The sequence below is a fragment of the Uranotaenia lowii genome, chromosome 3 (genome assembly GCF_029784155.1).
Source record: "Uranotaenia lowii strain MFRU-FL chromosome 3, ASM2978415v1, whole genome shotgun sequence".
NCBI classification, from domain to species: domain Eukaryota; kingdom Metazoa; phylum Arthropoda; class Insecta; order Diptera; family Culicidae; genus Uranotaenia; species Uranotaenia lowii.
In genome coordinates this window covers 272,507,572-272,525,375 of record NC_073693.1, presented here as the reverse complement: position 1 = coordinate 272,525,375, position 17,804 = coordinate 272,507,572, and the positions used below count along the sequence as shown (strand labels likewise).

General features: G+C 33.1%; 1 protein-coding gene across 1 annotated transcript in view; it reads right to left on the bottom strand.

Moving 5' to 3' along the window:
* LOC129753421 (uncharacterized) overlaps window positions 1-17,804 on the bottom strand; it is a 345,448-nt gene that overhangs the window by 71,808 nt on the left and 255,836 nt on the right. The window contains exon 5 of the mRNA XM_055749245.1: window positions 10,941-11,057. Within this exon, the coding sequence (XP_055605220.1) occupies window positions 10,941-11,057 (117 nt within the window). The remainder of the gene's footprint in view (window positions 1-10,940; window positions 11,058-17,804) is intronic.

Genomic DNA, 17,804 nt, shown 5'->3' with positions numbered 1-17,804 from the left:
AGTCCAAAATGTTCTTGTGACCGAGTTCTTTTTAAGAAAACTTTTTCCGAAATCAGGTGTTTAAAAAGTTTTTTCCCTTCAAATGTTCTTAAAATTTCAATATCTTATCAGAATTAAGAACGACTCTCAAAATTAGATAAACTTTAACCGATTGTACAATACAACTTTCTTGAAACACGCCCACTTCACATCCTACATAATTTTTACACTTCTGAATATGTTACAAGGACTGATGTCTTGTCTTCATTGCCTTAAAATCTTAGATACTAAATTCTCAATTTTTTTATCTTTCATATCTCCATCTTTTGAGAAATACATAGGACGAAGTCAAATTGGTGGAGGAAAACATTGAAGACATTTTTTTTTAAACAAATGGTTTGAAAAAAAAAGGTTTATTTTGGTTTTAAAATTTAGTTTAGTTTTTAATAATTAAATAAAAACTGATTTCTGGAATCGTATGAAATTAAGAATGGATCACGAATAGAAAAATGGTATCAAACCATTCATCCTTAGCCAAAATATATTAACCATTTCAATTTGTGTTCTTATTTAAGAGTAGTTCTATTATTTTAAACGTCAAATCATAGTTCACACTTTGCGAAAATATCAATCATATGTTTGTTTTTGATTTGCTATTTGAATGCGTTTTAAACACTTACTCATTTTAGAAACTTATATTTTAACCAATTTAAGAACTTTTAAAATTCAAGCTCATGGCGCAGTCTTTTGAGATATGTTTTGATTTCTAATTTGGATTGCGAATTGAATGTTGGAAAAATTGATGTTGGAATTTATTCTAATACCTATGTATTCCTATTCAGAGATTTTCATATTTTTTTCTGATTTGTTATTTAAGCAATATATTCACGTTCGGAGTTGTTGATTATTTGTTAAGTATTAAATTTGAATTCTGATCTGTTTCTCAAATCAGATGAAGGAATTGAATATGTATTGTAGTTTTTCCGATTTATTTTAGTTTTGCTCTTTTTGCCCGCTGATGCCGAATTTTGAAAACCTCTCCATTTGCGGGTTCTTAAACGGGCCTCAATACTTCCGAAAGATTTCCCATGATATTGAAATTTAGTCACACACTTACGTTTCATTTATCTGAATATCTGATCTCACGAATTTCAATCAATAGTTTCGTCAATGACCCACTTTGTTAAAAGTTCATCTTTGGTGAAAGTTCATGATTCAAATATTTATAAATAGTGATGCTCCCGATCACTACACAATAGCAATCAATTCCTAAGACGACTTCTTCCAGAAACAAAAAAAAGGAAAACTAAAAACTCAAATAGAAACAAAAAATCCAATGCTGTCGGACGGAATTTCATCGTTGTTGTTTTAGCAATTCGTTGAAAGTAAATAAATTTTCCCGGTTTCCGAGCAGCGGTATAGAAGCGGCACGACGGGGATTGTTTATTGTTTACCGGTAAATTTGACAGCGCCGTGGCGGCGTGCAGCACGATAACGCGCCGCCAGACGCATCAGGAAAAAGAAAAATCATTCGATTCCTCGGGAGATGTTGATGGTGCCAGAGGCGCAACAAATCAACACAAACTTTGACTTTCCCGACTGGCTGGACTGTGGCCCTGCCGGTGTGGGTGGATGAACGAAAACAAACCGAGATTGGCTCAGGATCATGACATCTTTATAAGTTTACTCAAAAGTGTTTAGAATGTTTATATTTGGATGTTAAAATATAAACAAAGAAACAAAAACAATGCTTAGTTTTTACAACGTCTTCAATGAATCAAGATTGTCATTTGAAAATTAATTCATTTGATATTTAGAGTTTACAAGAAAAACTAAAGGAGAGTAGGGTTAAAACATATGCAAGTTGCGCTTATTTGCGAAATAAAATCTTGAGCATTATTTGTAATTAAGAGTTTAAAAATATTTGAACTGGCTTTCAAACATCTAAGAACAGTGAAAAAAATCGAGTTTTTTTACGCGTTTTCATCAAAGGTTGGGTTATGTTGTTCGGCAGGGATAAGCAATCTCATATTAAATTGATTATACGATTTATTTTCTAAGGTAGATTGATAATTTTATTAAAATAGCAGACCCTTCAAAACTAAAAAAATGATATACGAATTCTCACTGCACGTCACTTGTTTGAAGTTGCATTTGTCCCATAATCATCCAGGTTGTTGACTTTTTTTTATAGAATTTATGTTTTTTGTTGAGTTCTTTTAGAGGTATGCATGCAATATTATTTATTAGAAAAACGTTATATAGGAGTTAGTTTAGTCATTATTTTTCGTTTCAAGTAAAGTTAATTAAATGATGAAGTGAAATATGTTTGTTTATGATTAATGACGGAAATAAAGAAAGTTTGATAATAAAGCCTGGGTGAACAATTATAGATTTCTAATCGATATGAAGATAACTGACTGGCTCTAACTAACTCGAGGAATTCTAGACCGATCACACACCTGCACACACCGGGTTTCTTCTGAAGAGTGTTGGGATCTATGCATAACTATGACTCATCAAAATTCTGATTTCTCGACGAAAACAACATCTTTAATTTTGTGATTTAACCAGGGCTGGAAGCGAGCCACTTTTTAGTGACTTGGTTACTTTTTTTGGGTCAGACACTAAAAAGTCACTTTTTTTCATCATTTAGTAAGTAAGTAACTTTAGTAAGTCACTATTTATCGAAAAATGTTCACTTTTATCACCAAAAGTCACTTTTTGCACCGAAAATAAACCAATGAAAGAGTAATTTGAATTGCGCGTTTTAATATTGACATGAGGCGAAAATTGATTTGAGAATCCGCATTTAATTCCCCTATGTTTGGGGTGGTCCTAATAAATGGATGTTTTTTATATAGGTTTCTTCCAGAGAGAAGAACCACTCATTCACCTAATGTATTCAGAACTCGAGAGTCCGTACTATAGTAACCATCCAGAGTGTGCAAAGAGGATGTTTGGTCTGCCGATGCGATACTACCACAGGATATTTTTGATAACGTTGAAGTTTTTTTGGAAGCAAACACACGACTAAAAAAGGCCATCGAAACCCGTAATATGGCAGAAGTCGAGCTAGCTCAAGCGATGCTAGAGGGAGTTTCGACTGTTACAGGATTGCTAGCGAACCGGGAAAACCGGGAAAACCAGGAAAAACTTTGGAATTTGATCACGAAACCGGGAAAAAACAAGGAATTTCGGCATCTCACCGGAAAAATTGACATTTTTGGTCATAGGTCACACATAGGTCTTTTTCAGATGCGTCAGTGAAAAGACTTTAAAATGAATTTAATACTTGTTCTTGTTTGTCTGTGTTATAAACTTTCATTGCTATATCCTAAGTTTTTTCTCCGGAATAAATTAATGCTTGGTACTTAAATTTCACTGAATGCTGTTCAACCAAAAGACCTTGATTTACAAAGACCTTCATTATAATTTTGAATATCCGCTTCAGATTCAACACTCGGGATATACTTTCTGGCCATTTTGGAGATAAAATTCTTAAATTGTAGATGTTTCATAGCTAAATGGCGCGTTTTCACTTATTCCACCTAAGAAATTACAGGAATTAATATTATTTTTAACACTATCAGGTCATATTAAAAGTTCATCATCAAAATCTGCTGCCCCTGGAATATCAATCACAAAATAACTTTTCAACAAAAAAGTGAATCAAAAGTCTCTTCTATATAGCCAAAATATGTAAAACAAAAACACACTTTTCATGTTAAGTTTGTACTTGAATTGTGTGTAAACAAACAGTAAACGTGTAAACAGTTTTTTGTGAATGATTTAAAAAAAAAGAGTAAAGTTTATTAAATCAAATTTTTTTTTGGGTTCAACAATTCTTAGATGAAGAAATAAGGTATACATTTTTTGTTAAAGTTGATAGTTTGCACTTGCTCTAGTCTACTTTCTAAATTGAATATTCTTCCGGAAAATACATATCCTCACTTTTTGTTATTAAAAAGTAGATAATTTTATTTGTAACTTCAATTTACGTTTGCAAAAAATCAAATAGTTCATTCGGCCTTTTAAAACTTCAATCCTATCTTATCTATTCCAAAGAACAGACTCTTGTAAACAAAATAGAATAGAATAGACTCTTGTTCAGTGAATGTGTCTAGCGTTCTAGGTGTATTGGATTATACGAAATTGAATGTAAAGCTTCCCAATTTCTTATTTTCAAACGTCTACAAAGTGTAATAACATTATTTCATATTTATCTTTACCAAATTCATATTTTACGGAAAACAATTTACTACTTAAATTAACACGAATGAAAAATGGTTTTAATATTTTTAAAAACGTTTATATGGTTTTGATTCGATCGATAAAATATCAATCTTTGTCACATCTAGGCGTCATTTATTACCATGTGCTGTGTACAAATAAGCAAGAAAAAAAAAACACATCTAGGTTGCTTATCTCCCCCACGTGCATAAGAATTATAGGTACTTGGTTGAGAAATAGGCGCCTATTTTTTAAATTTTTCCAGCGATCAATGAATGCTTTGGTTACTATTATCTTGCAACGACGTTTGCTAGCGACGCCTCACCCATGGAGACGAAAAACAAACCCCTCGAAGAAAAAAAACTCTCTTCTTCTTCTTCTTCTTCTTCTTCTTCTATACTTGAGCTGCTTCACGGGCAGCTCGGGTTAAGGGCCAGTGACTTTGACTATATGCCCTGAAGAAACTCTCTAAAAATGAATGCCTGACTTTTCAATTTCAGATTTTGGCAAAACAAATATTATATGTTTTATTCGATCAGCAAAATGTCAACCTGAGTCACATCTAGGTGTTATTCATCACCATGTGCTGTAGAAATGAGCTAGGAATCAAGAACAAAAATATCACATCAAGGCTTCATATCGCCACCACTTGCATTGAAAATATGCTTGGTTGAAAAATACGCGCCAAAATATTCTCACTGATCAGTATGCTATGCCATGGTTACTATCTTCTAACGACGTCTGCTCGCGACGCCTCGACCTGGGAGACGAAAAACAAACCATCCAGAGGGAAAAAAAATCTCGAAAAATGGAAGCCATGACTTCCATTTCATTCAAAAAACTACAAATTTAATTATTACGGACAATTGATGCTGTTTTTATTCGATATAAACCGATTCTCATGGCTACAGAATATTCTAAAAATAATTTCATTCGAATCGTTTGGGTAATTTCAGAGGAGTAGTACTACAAACATCGTTACAAGAGAATTTTATATAAAAGATTTCAAAATTTAAGAGTATTTCTGAGAGTTTCGATTTAGATTTATCTCATATTCGCTTTTTTCGTTCATTAGTAAAATAAGCGTTTTAACTTATTGCGGAGGAATACGAGTTATCTCATTTTTTCGGTCTCTGCAAGTGTGCTACACTTAGAAGCATAACTCAAATGATATTAATTTAATAATGAAACTATTAACGACAAAACTGAACTTTTTTCCTCTCTTAAAGAGGTTTCTAGCTTAACCAGGTTCTCTTTTATAGAGGGTCAGCAATATACAAATGAATTAAAGTGATCTAGAAATTCAACTGTATTTGATAAAAATCCACCTGACACCAGTTGATGCATCAGTTCGAAGTTTTCTGAGTAAGCTTCAATATGGTACAAAAGTGTTGTTTTCTCTAACTTCCTTGGTCTAGTCAGGAAAACGATTCTAGTTTATGGAGGTATTACACTCTCACTCGAAGAGGTTTTGTGTTTTGCAAATCTTGAGACTCGTTGTTTTCTCTCACTATAGAGGTTTCTCGCACATCTAGGTTAGGCTGTACAAGTTTCAGTTTCGACGTAAAATTATTCAGTATTCGATATACATATTTCATAAAATTATTTTATGCAAAAAGCAAATAATTTGGCAGCGTGAGACGTTTTTAAGCAGAGTTACACCTCTTTTTTTATCAGAAATTCATCAGAAATTTCAATGTAGTTGTTGTTGTGTATTTCATTTGAATTGGTCTGAGGAAGGAAACATTACATCGCAAGTGTTAAGTTTTTAATTCATTCTAAGTTAAGCTGTTGCTTATAGTTTCCGAAATCTAAGGTCTTAACCCTGATAAAAAATTATATATTAAACTCAAACAATTAAACCTCAGCCCTTTTTTATACACGCGTTACTATATTTACACGAATCTTTAGTTCAAATGACTGTTACTATAGTTATTTATTGTTTTGTTTGAAAAAACATGTTTTTCAAAAATATTTTTTTGGATTTGTACAAAAAATTATAACTGGATATAGAAAATAACTAAATATTTTCCGGCAATATGATGATTTTAGGTTTTGTATTCCCATTCAAGATGATTTTATAGTATGTTTCGATGTATTGTTAACATATTTCTATATAAAAAGTACTTTTTTTCTAGAACTCTATAGAAATTCTAGAAAATTTATATTGGCTGAAAAGTACTACATCATAGTTTCAAGATCAATTTAACCCGACTTTTTGTTTGCAAAATTGTTGAAATTGTGAAACAAACCAACGAATATTTGCCCAGTTCGTTTGATTTGTTTTTAAAAAATCATGAAAGCCTGTTAATATGAAACGAAAAGACTACGTGTTACAAGACGCCGAAGTGTTTGCCATAATTTCTAATCGGTTAACATGTTTTGGGATACAATTATTAAAAATTTGAAGCCTTTTATATTATTTTTTTTTATTCGCCATGATTTTAAATTAAAAACGAGTATAAAAAATACTGGAAAAATCATCATTTATAACCGAGAAAAAACCTGGGAAAACCCGGGAAAAACTTTGGAATTCCAAAACGAAAAATCGCTAGCAACCCTGCTGTTAGAAAACAGCTGTCTTCACAAAAACGAGCTGCTGACCAAGTTCAAGATACCGTAGAGAAGAAAAAAGTGCCGAAGCCAAAAACCGAAGAATTACCGAAGACGGTGGACTTAAATTCGTTTTTCATGGTACAAAAAGGAATAAATTTGTAATCTAATGAACATTTAACACTTGGCAGATCAAAAATCATCTTTAGTAAACTTGATAACTACAGAATTATCTTTGGCTGACTATTTTAATTGCTTCAAAATCTATTTAATGACTTTTTTTGTACTCCAAAGTTACTTTTTTCGTTCTACATAGTCACAATTTTGTCACTTTTTTCGGTCCTCAAAGTCACTATTTGGTCACTTTTTTTAAAATTTTGGTCACTTAAGTCACTACTATTTCATTGTCAAACCGCTATCTGCCCTGTTTAACCCAAGAAGTTTGTAACGATTACACAGGGCATTCAGTGAAATTCAAATTTCGCTAGAAATATTATCAACACCATAAGACGGACTAAATATTCAAAACTAGTTAATTCCATGTTTTTTGTGAATATTGAAAAATAAAGCACTTCAAAAACATTGAAATTTTGCTTCAAACTTGCTACTTGTAATCAATTTTGAAACTTTTCATAAATTTACTAAAAAATCATGATCGATTCAAAAAGATGATTGAAAATAGTAAAAATAAGTGAAACGTTTATAAAGTTTAAAATGCATATCATATATTAAGTTTAGAATTTCAAGCTTTGAACATTGTTTGTAGATTTTGTCTATCGCCTCTAGTTTTGGTGATATAGAGTTCAAAAGTTTAAAAATGAATCAGTGTTGAGTGAAATCAATGATTGATAACTGATGAACTAACATATCTACATGATTAAAAAAACTGAATCTGAATTTGTTTACATCATTTGATTAAGATGGAAAAATTTAATTAAATCTTTTCGTTGAAGCTTGCAAATTTATTTAATTTTTGCTTTTGCTTTGTTTTGTTGCTTTGTTCAAATATTTTTAAAAATTTGTTGAAATTCCTTTATTAAACGGAAAACTTGTCCAACTTTTTTCGCAGAAGTCAAAATAACTTGCAGTCTAAGAAAAAGTTGATAGTTATTCAAATTTTTTTGTAAAATTTTAAAGTTTTGTCAAACAAATTTCGATTTTTGTTAAATGATTTTAACATATCTAAAAGTTATTTAAAAAAATGAAAGCTGATTATATAAATAATAATAGCATATTTTGATTTAATTATTTTAATGAAAATTAGCTATACAGTTCTTTGCACTTCGGAAAGATGTGAATTTTGTGGCCTTGTGTTGTTTATAAAAAAAGGTTTTGGATATAGAGTTGAACGTTAAGAAGAACAAGACACACATAATAAAATTGAAGCTAAAATTTGTTACTTGAAGAATGTTTATAATTAGCGAAAAATTGTAATGACGTTTTTTTATAATGAAAGTGGTTAGGAAAAAATGAACTTAGAGTTCTTTTTGGGATAATTTTAATGACTATCGTAAGTATAAAACCTCTATCACATTTCTATCAACTTGTAGATACATAAAACAAGTATTCGTGAAATAGTTATTCTTCTTAATAAAAACCCATTCTAAATACAATCCATTTTTTGTATCAAGATTTTAGTTTCAATACAGATGATCTATTGAATTACAAAACTGAAATTTACAAATAAAAATAAGTATCAATTTGGAAACTTCTTTAAATAAAATGTCTTAGGCCTTGAGTGATTTAAGTATGAATTTCACCGCAGGCGAGCAAATTTTCTGTCATGTACGGTAAATTCCTCTCATGAACTGAAAATTTTACTTGGGAAAAATCTCCATGGAGAGGGGGGGGGGGTTGAGTATGGGGAACGGTGGTGTTAAACTGAGGTTAATGGATTTATTGACTGATTTCATTTTTAAGTGTATTTTTTTATTATTTTATTATTTTTGTTTATTACTAATTTAAGTACTATTCGATTATACATTTGAAAGTTTGTTACATAATTTTTTTCGTATTTCGTAGCCAGTAACAAAAAAAAGGAACTTTCATCGATGATAAAATCATTGAAATCGTTCAGAAGTAAGCATAAAATAAGTCTATATATTTTAAGAATGCCTGCAATTTAAAAAAAAAACTATGCTCAGATCAAGATAAGCTTAACCAACCAAAGCTCTTGATGAAATTCAAAGGATTTTTTATTATCGGCAGAAATAAATCAAATTTTTAAGTAAGTTTCTTAAAATCTTAAACCAGATTTAAGTTTAAAATTTGAAATCAAGCTCTTGGAAAAACTGAAATATTAACCCTTTAGAACCATTTTTGTTCGCTGAAAAACTAACAGGAGTTGTATTTTGTGATTATTTACAACCAACTTTTTTTTTTCTTGAAAAAAACATATTGATGAAAAATATTTGATACGTAAAACAAAATATTTTATGCAATTATTTTAATTAGTCATTTTTAACTAATTTCAAGCTTTTTTTTTCAAAAAACCAATCCAGCATCATTGTTAGATTTAAGGCTACATATTTGTATTTTTTTTTGATCAACCACTGTATAAAACTTTGTTTTCTAAGACTCCGAAAATGATAAATTTTGGTTAAATGGGCCATTTCTCGTTTAAATTGATTGCTTCTTTTAGTTATAGCAAAAGCCACGCGCAAGTCAAACCACGCGTATAACACATCAGCCGTCATCATTTTAGAATCTTAGAACAACATCTTCTGAGTCATTTAACGAAAAAAAAATTAAAAATACCTAACTATAAGATGCAGTTTTTTGATAATTTTAGTTAAGGCACTAGAGAGTTGTTCAACGAGGGAATTTCATGCATTTTCAAAATGAATTCCATTATTAAATATGCTTTAAGAATAACTTTTGAATATTAATTTTGTTTCTAAAATTTGAACTGTCGTTCAACATTTGAACTTGGAATCTGTTCCTGATTGCATCAATTCAATACGAAACTAAAAAAAAAACAATTTCTTAATCCTAATTCTAGACCAGAATATCAAATATGAGCCAAAATGTGGGTTTAATTTCATGAATCTATTATTCAATTTCTGTTGTTTTGGGTTTCCATCTGACTTTAAATCCGACTTGTGAATCTCGATTAATACCTATATGGGTTTCGTTTAATGAATCTGATGCTGACTTTTCAATTGTGTATCGCCATTTTAAAGCTTCGTTATGTTTGAATTCGGCAAAAGAATATAGTTTAAGAACTTCGAATCTGAATATGAAACATAAACTGAGGATGGTTTCTAGTTTTCCTTTTTTTTTCTTTTACGGAAAATTTTATCTTAATATTGAAAAAGTTTATAAGATTCGCAAATTATGAACCAAATTTAAAATGAAAGGCAAAAGTAAATTTTAACCATGATTTCAAAACAGCTTTGATTTCTGATTTCTTTAGATGTTTCGAAATGAAAATCAAGAATCCTTGACTAGATTTAGATATGAAATTTGAAAACAGTAATACAATGAGTTGAATCTCATTCAAAATTTAGTATACTGAATTGAATTTCGGTCAATAAGTGAGAGTATCAGTTGAGGGCTAAGCCCCTCTTTAAATAAACATTCAACATAATCAACGAGTGAGAAAACTTTGAAAATCGGTGACAGAATTCTTTCCGAGGTTTTGCCTTCAGTCCTTAATCAATATTGTTACTCTTGAATAATCTTATTCAATCATCGAAATTTGATTTAGATTTTAAAATTTTGAGTGTAGATTAAAATACCTCGCTTGATTTTTCTGGACTCTCATGGTGGCTGGTTTTGCTCGATTGGAGTGACCCTGGCAGAATATGAAAAAATCCAATCGTGAAATTTCGTTTCTTCATTTACTATAGGCTCGTTAGTCGCAGTGACAGGAGTCCAACATAAAAGTAATCATAATATTCAATGAATTGAATAATTCTTCCTAAATAAAACATTTTAAGTTATCAGTTAGATTTACAAGTTATGTCGAAATGTATTTGATTCGTATGGGAAACAAGTTTTAAAATAGCGATTGAGAAGAATATATTTTAATAAATTTACATCGATGAATGGATAATAACATATCTGTTTAGAATATTTCTGAATTTTTTTACAAAAAACAAATCCATGATTGATATAAATGCTCTTCACTCCAGAAGGATACCTACAAGAAACCACATCCACATCCAACTTACCTTTGCCTGAAGAGTCTCGTTCTCCGAGTGCCTCCTTTAGATCATCAATCGTCAGCACTATCCGATAGGGAACGTTCAGATTGGAAGCCAAAGCCAGCGGAAGGGCCCAGTTGGTATCTGCAAGGTTGGAAAAACAGAACGAACTTTTTCAGTGAGGTGGTTTATTTTACAAGAATGTTGAATAATCTGGTTGCACCTTTAAAAAAACCAACAGTTATTGAAATTACCATTTGAGGAATAAAATAAAAACGTCGTTTGAAGCAAGAAAAATACCCAACATCTCCGAAGGCATTTATTCATCCAGCCAAAGGGTGATTCTGCTCAAGATTTTTCCCGAGTTTTACTTTTTATTTTGTTTTCATGGCAATGTCGGGCAATCAATCAGGCAGCTCTTTCAGCTTCGCGCGGATGCAGTAGAAAAAAAAGAGTCAAGTGGAAAAAATTACACGGAAAATTGATTCCATTTGAGTGCTTTCGCGTTGCAACGACGAGGGAAAAACAGTCGATTCATGGATTTCGATGCAGTGGAAGACCTTGAGAGTTTTAAGTTGTAAAATTAAGAAAAACGAAGAGCTTGTTCGATATAACATCTTGAATTTTAAGTCTATTTTGATGTTTGCCGATAAAATTTTTCTCATAACATAAATTTCAACAAAAACAAATAAATCTTTTTAAAATTATGACTGAATCATTCACTGGCGCTGTACACAAACCAGATAACATACATAATCAATAAGTAATTACGCACTCCGGTGAGCAAATATTTATGATGATAATATCCGCACATGTTCAAATACTTGCGTTCGAAGCCAAGCGGCATTCCAAGTTTACTGAGCGATATCCGTTTTCTAGATACTGTTAGCATCATGTAAGAATAAATACCGAGCTTAGACAAACTCACCACCAAAAATTCGTTTCGATAAACCAAACAAACCGAAAAGGGGAGCATCAGAGGTATGGCAGCAGCAAAAAAAAAAATACAATTTTTCGGTTCTGCGCCCGAGCTCCAGGGCTGCCGCTTTCTGGTGGGATCATAAATTGTCGAAATTAAATATGCATAAAAACCAATTGCCGCCATATATCTGGGAACTACACCCACCCACGCGTTTTGTTCCTCCCCCACACAAAAAAAAACACCTGTAGCCACTAAACCCTTCTCGAGCGAAATTGGGTTGGAAAAATTTCAGCAGGTGGAAAATCATCGACCATCGAACGCACCTTATCGACCAAAAAGTTAGCGTCAGGGAGGCAAAGATTGAAGGAGGAAGAAGCAAAAACCACAGAGTCAAACGCCGCACGAGATTTTTTATCATGCCAACTGGAATCCAAACAACGAACGCAAGGAATGCCTGCATACAAACACGTAATAAAAATGGGTTTCTTCACGCTAGAAAATCGGGAGCTAAAGAAAAAAAAATCCTCCAACAATCATCGATTTTCGCTTATGGATTTGACGTGCTGTTAGATGAATTCCAATCAACGAAGAAAAGCGACCACCACTCGATCGCTCGCTCACTCGCCATGTCTCAGACAAGCAATAGCAGCAGAATGGCGGCAAAAACGCGTTGATTGTGTGCGATTTTCAATGATTTGAATAAACAAACAACAAACCAGAACAAATAATCGTTTTCCCCCGGGTAGGTATTTCGGAATACAGGCTGAGGTTGGAAAATTTAGCGTTAGTGGCAGAAAAATCATCAATATCGGTACCGCACACTTGCTATTCGTAGGCCAGGAATTTCGCTTGATGGCTTTATAGCTCGGTTGCAGATTGAACTTTATTATTAGAAGGTCTGTTCATTCGATTTAAAGTCACTACTTGAGGACTGGCTGAGTTGCTGAATTGCTGATTTGTTGGCTTGCTAAATTATTGACTTACTGTTATGCAACTTGCCAACCTGATGACTTGCTGACTTGCTGGCATATTGACTTGCTGATATAGGGTGAGCTCCAGTTTCAATAAAAGCGCAAAAATATCGTGCACAAATGTTGTTCCTCCACAACATATCGCTGAGGCAGACAGCGATAGTTGAAGAAGTAAACATTGAAGCATCGAAATGCGATTCGGAAGTATGGAGAGGAAAGCAACTTAGTGGACAAAAAAATCTGGGCGGACCAAAGTTTTGTCCACCGGGTCCGGTGGATAAAACTTTGTACCGGAAAGTCTACGTGCTTACGCCAGTAAGAAGACTGCCTCATTTTAGGATGTGGCTCAAAAGTAGGATCTCCTTTCAGCGCCGTTCATCGTGCCAATATTGAGTTTTTAAACATATAAGAAGCAGAAAAAGTCCAATCGCAAACCAAAACAAGCTGCGTTCGTTAAACCAAGAGCTCGCAAATTACACGATCAACTGTTGTGTGGAAAATCGGCATGCGTTATCATCGACGACGAAACCTATTGCAGTTTTGATTACAAAACGCCTTTGGGTGACCAACACACATTTCACTGTTCAGGATGACCAAAGTATTAACGAGACGGTGACATCGATTTTTACCGAAAAATTCGGTAGAAAGGCAATGGTTTGGCAAGCCATAAGTGAGTGTGGCATACTTTTCGAGCCGTAAGTGACCACTGTCAAAATAAATACAACTGTTTACATCCGAGAGTTCCTGAACCGTCACCTGCTCCCATGATCCGCAAGCCAGTACTGTTTTGGAAGAATTTGGCATCAGTTCTCTAAAGGGTGATACGGTCAAAATTTGGGCAAGGGAAAACGCGTGTAAATCGGTAAAATTGTTTATTTAAAAAATCAAATTAAATTTCTTTTTCAAGTTTAATTAGTATAAAATTCAGGAAAAATGTTCAGTTAGGCTTCCGCTTTTCCAAATCCAAATTGCCGGGCCTTACGTTTAACCCCTGCCATCAGATTTTGTACAGCCACCTTGTCCACCTTCTTCGCGGCAGAAAGCCAGTTTACCTTGAACTGCTGCTCGTCCTTAGCAGTTTTTTTGGTCTTCTTTAGGTTCCGCTTGACAATAGCCCAGTATTTCTCAATTGGGCGGAGCTCTGGCGTGTTGGGAGGGTTCTTGTCCTTGGGAACCACCTGCACGTTGTTGGCGGCGTACCACTCCATGGCTTTTTTACCGTAATGGCAAGATGCCATATCCGGCTAAAACAGTACGGAACAACCGTGTTTCTTCAGGAAAGGTAGCAGACGTTTATTCAAACACTCTTTCACGTAAATTTCTTGGTTGACAGTCCCGTAAGCTATGAAAATGGTGCTTTTCAAGCCACAGGTACAGATGGCTTGCCAAACCAGATATTTCTTCGCGAACTTTGACAGTTTTATGTGCTTGAAAATATCTGCTACATTTCCCCTTCCTTTTGCCGTATAAAACTCCTGTCCCGGAAGCTGCTTGTAGTCGGCTTTGACGTAGGTTTCGTCGTCCATTACCACGCAGTCAAACTTCGTCAGCATCGTCGTGTACATCCTCCGGGATCGCGCTTTGGACGTCGTATTTTGTTTATCATCGCGATTTGGAGTCACTACCTTCTTGTAAGTCGATAGTCCGGCTCGTTTTTTGGCTCGATGCACGGTTGTAGGCGATACACCCAGCTTATTTGCGGCATCTCGGAGAGAGAGGTTAGGGTTTCGCTTGAAACTACCGGCAACTCTCTTTGTCGTCTCAGCGGCTTCCGGTTTTCGATTCCCCCCCGATCCAGATTTCCTGGCTGTCGACAAACGTTCCCCAAACACTTTAATTACATTTGTAACGGTTGATTTGACAACTTTTAGCGATTTAGCCAGCTTTGCACGCGAGAAGCTCGGATTTTCGCGATGCACGAGCAAAATTTTGATACGCTGCTCTTCTTCCTTAGACGGCATTTTGACAACTGAAGAGTGAATTCCAAAATCAAAATAGGAGCAACATTCTACACACATACACCTTCAAAATGAGGGGTGTTCAGGTTTTCGAAATGCAAAATTGAAAGAAATACGTTAAGTTGATATTGACCTAATTTTGACCGTATTTTATTCAAAGGAAATGATGGCTTGCTACTAATCCAGCAATGAATCTGCCGAATTATCCTTAAGCGAGACCGATTGGGTTTTTTGGGCCCTTACTAAATCGTATTTGAAAAAAAAAAAAACACGTTAAGCCTGCATATTCTTGCGAAAACTTCGCGAAGGACTGTACTGATGTTGAAAAAAATCATCAAAAGCAGTTTGTGCTGAAGGTTTTATTAAGCACTCTTCGATCAAAAATTCGACCATTGGCCTACGATTGAATAGGTTATAATTTAATTATAAGGCTGTTAAAGAAGACCAAAGAGTTTATGTTGTGTATGATGAAATAAAAATTTAATTTGCTTCTACAAATTATGTTTACTCTGTTCATTTTAAATCATGCATAGACACCTTAAAGCTTAGGTCTTTAAAAAATGGGACACTTTCTTTAGCTGATAGCACATTTACTAGTTATCAGTCATTAAAAATTTTGACAGCATTTTGCTGCCTGTAAAAAAATTACTATCCGAACATTTTTGTTTAAAATCTAAAATTAACGCGATTTTGAGATATTTACAAAGCAACAAAAAAAAGGTGACTGGTTGTCTTACAAATCTGTTGAACTGTTGAGTTGCGAAAATGAGGACGTGTTTAGCTTTAAAACTTCAAGGATTTATGACTTTATGACTTTATGGCTTTATGACTTTATGACTTCATGACTTTATGACTTTATGACTTTATGACTTTATGACTTCATGACTTTATGACTTTATGACTTCATGACTTTATGACTTTATGACTTTATGACTTTATGACTTTACGACTTTATGACTTTATGACTTTATGACTTTATGACTTTATGACTTTATGACTTTATGACTTTATGACTTTATGACTTTATGACTTTATGACTTTATGACTTTATGACTTTATGACTTTATGACTTTATGACTTTATGACTTTATGACTTTATGACTTTATGACTTTATGACTTTATGACTTTATGACTTTATGACTTTATGACTTTATGACTTTATGACTTTATGACTTTATGACTTTATGACTTTATGACTTTATGACTTTATGACTTTATGACTTTATGACTTTATGACTTTATGACTTTATGACTTTATGACTTTATGACTTTATGACTTTATGACTTTATGACTTTATGACTTTATGACTTTATGACTTTATGACTTTATGACTTTATGACTTTATGACTTTATGACTTTATGACTTTATGACTTTATGACTTTATGACTTTATGACTAGGACTTGTGGGCCACTGGTATAAAATAGCTGTCGAATATTTCATTCATTTGGTTTTTACGCTGATTGTTACACATTTTTTCTCGGGCATCAGAGTTTTACCAATCCAAGTAGGCAGATGTACCTAATTATAAGTTGTGAATCAATTTGAATGATTGAGGATTATCGAACTAAGTTTGTAAATCAATTTGAATGAATTAGAATGATGAGAATATTTTTTTTTAGTCAGAAAGTTTTTCAAAGTTGTCAATTAGTTACCCTAAGTGTACACTATAGTGTGTTTTTAAATTTAGAATCAGTAGGCTCTGATTTTTTTTGTGGTTTTAACTCAAAAAATTTAAGATTCTAACTCTTTTTTTGGCAATGTAAGTATTGAAATTAACATTTTATGCTTTAATTTATAAACAAAAACCATAGTATATCCTGTTCCTTATTTTTCACTTAGTATTCGAAAAAATGCAACAATTCAAAAAAAAATTGTGGATCTGCGGAAGATGCAAATCGATAAGTGGTACCTTTCGATTGGAAAAATTAACGGCCAGATATACCGTAAAATACCTACAAAAGCGATCGTTTTCCTTCCATGGCACATTAAATGGTTTCTTAAAGTTAATACTCTGTTTTGGTTGGATCACGATTCCTTCCATTAAGCGAAAACTGTGTTGGGATAAAAAGTTAATAATGTTGTTTTCTTGCAGAAGGTGGACATTCGGTTAAACTTGTCATAGCTTCGATAAAATAGACAAGTTTGAGTTATTTTGAAGAACAGGAAATGAAGAACGTCAAGGTAGCCTTGGTTTAGAAAAAAAACGGTAGTTCAAAGTGTGCAATATAGATGGCACATATGTTGATGAAACATTTAAGTCAATAAACTTCTTCATTAGACGCCATGGCCGTAGGAAAGGGAGGGCAATTTGGGGGTTAATCCCCCCATGAGGGTCTAAAAATTAAAAGCGAAATGTGTTTCGCTAAACATAAAATATTTAATTCTTCATCAAATTTTGATGAACAACTAAAATTAGTCAAGAGTAACAATTTCGATTCACAACTTAGTCCAAAACCTCGAAATCTCATCCCAGGTCCCAAATTTTACAACTGGTTTTTTCCTTTTTAGATAGTAAATTAGTCCCAAACATTGAAGTCCTTAGAATTTTGTTTCTTGCGTCCAAAAAAAAGTTTTTAAACGAAGGAGAATGGGCATTTTTGTTTTGGATGTAAACGGATGACCAAAATATGGTTCGAAAGACCATGAAGAGACAAGAAAAAGTTATTATCGGATCAAGAAAATCTACCGTTGCAAAAACTCTAGCTGATTATAATTGCCACCTTTTTTTCAATAAAATATAATTTCTTCAATCCATGCCTTTTTTCCCATGGTAGATTAGCTTGACCTGATATTAACTTTTTCTTTTCTCTTTAAAATCTTTTGAACCGTATATTGCTTATCCGTGTACATCCAAAAACCAAATTGCCCATTCTTGCCAATTTTCAAATCTAGTACTTCGTTGTTTGCTAATTTTTTCCCAAGGTAGATTTCTTGGCCCCATAATGATTTTTCACGTCTTTTCAAGAACTTTTGAACCATTTATTGCACCGGAAAACCAAGTTTCATACATTTTTGCCCAGTCTCCTACATCTTGCT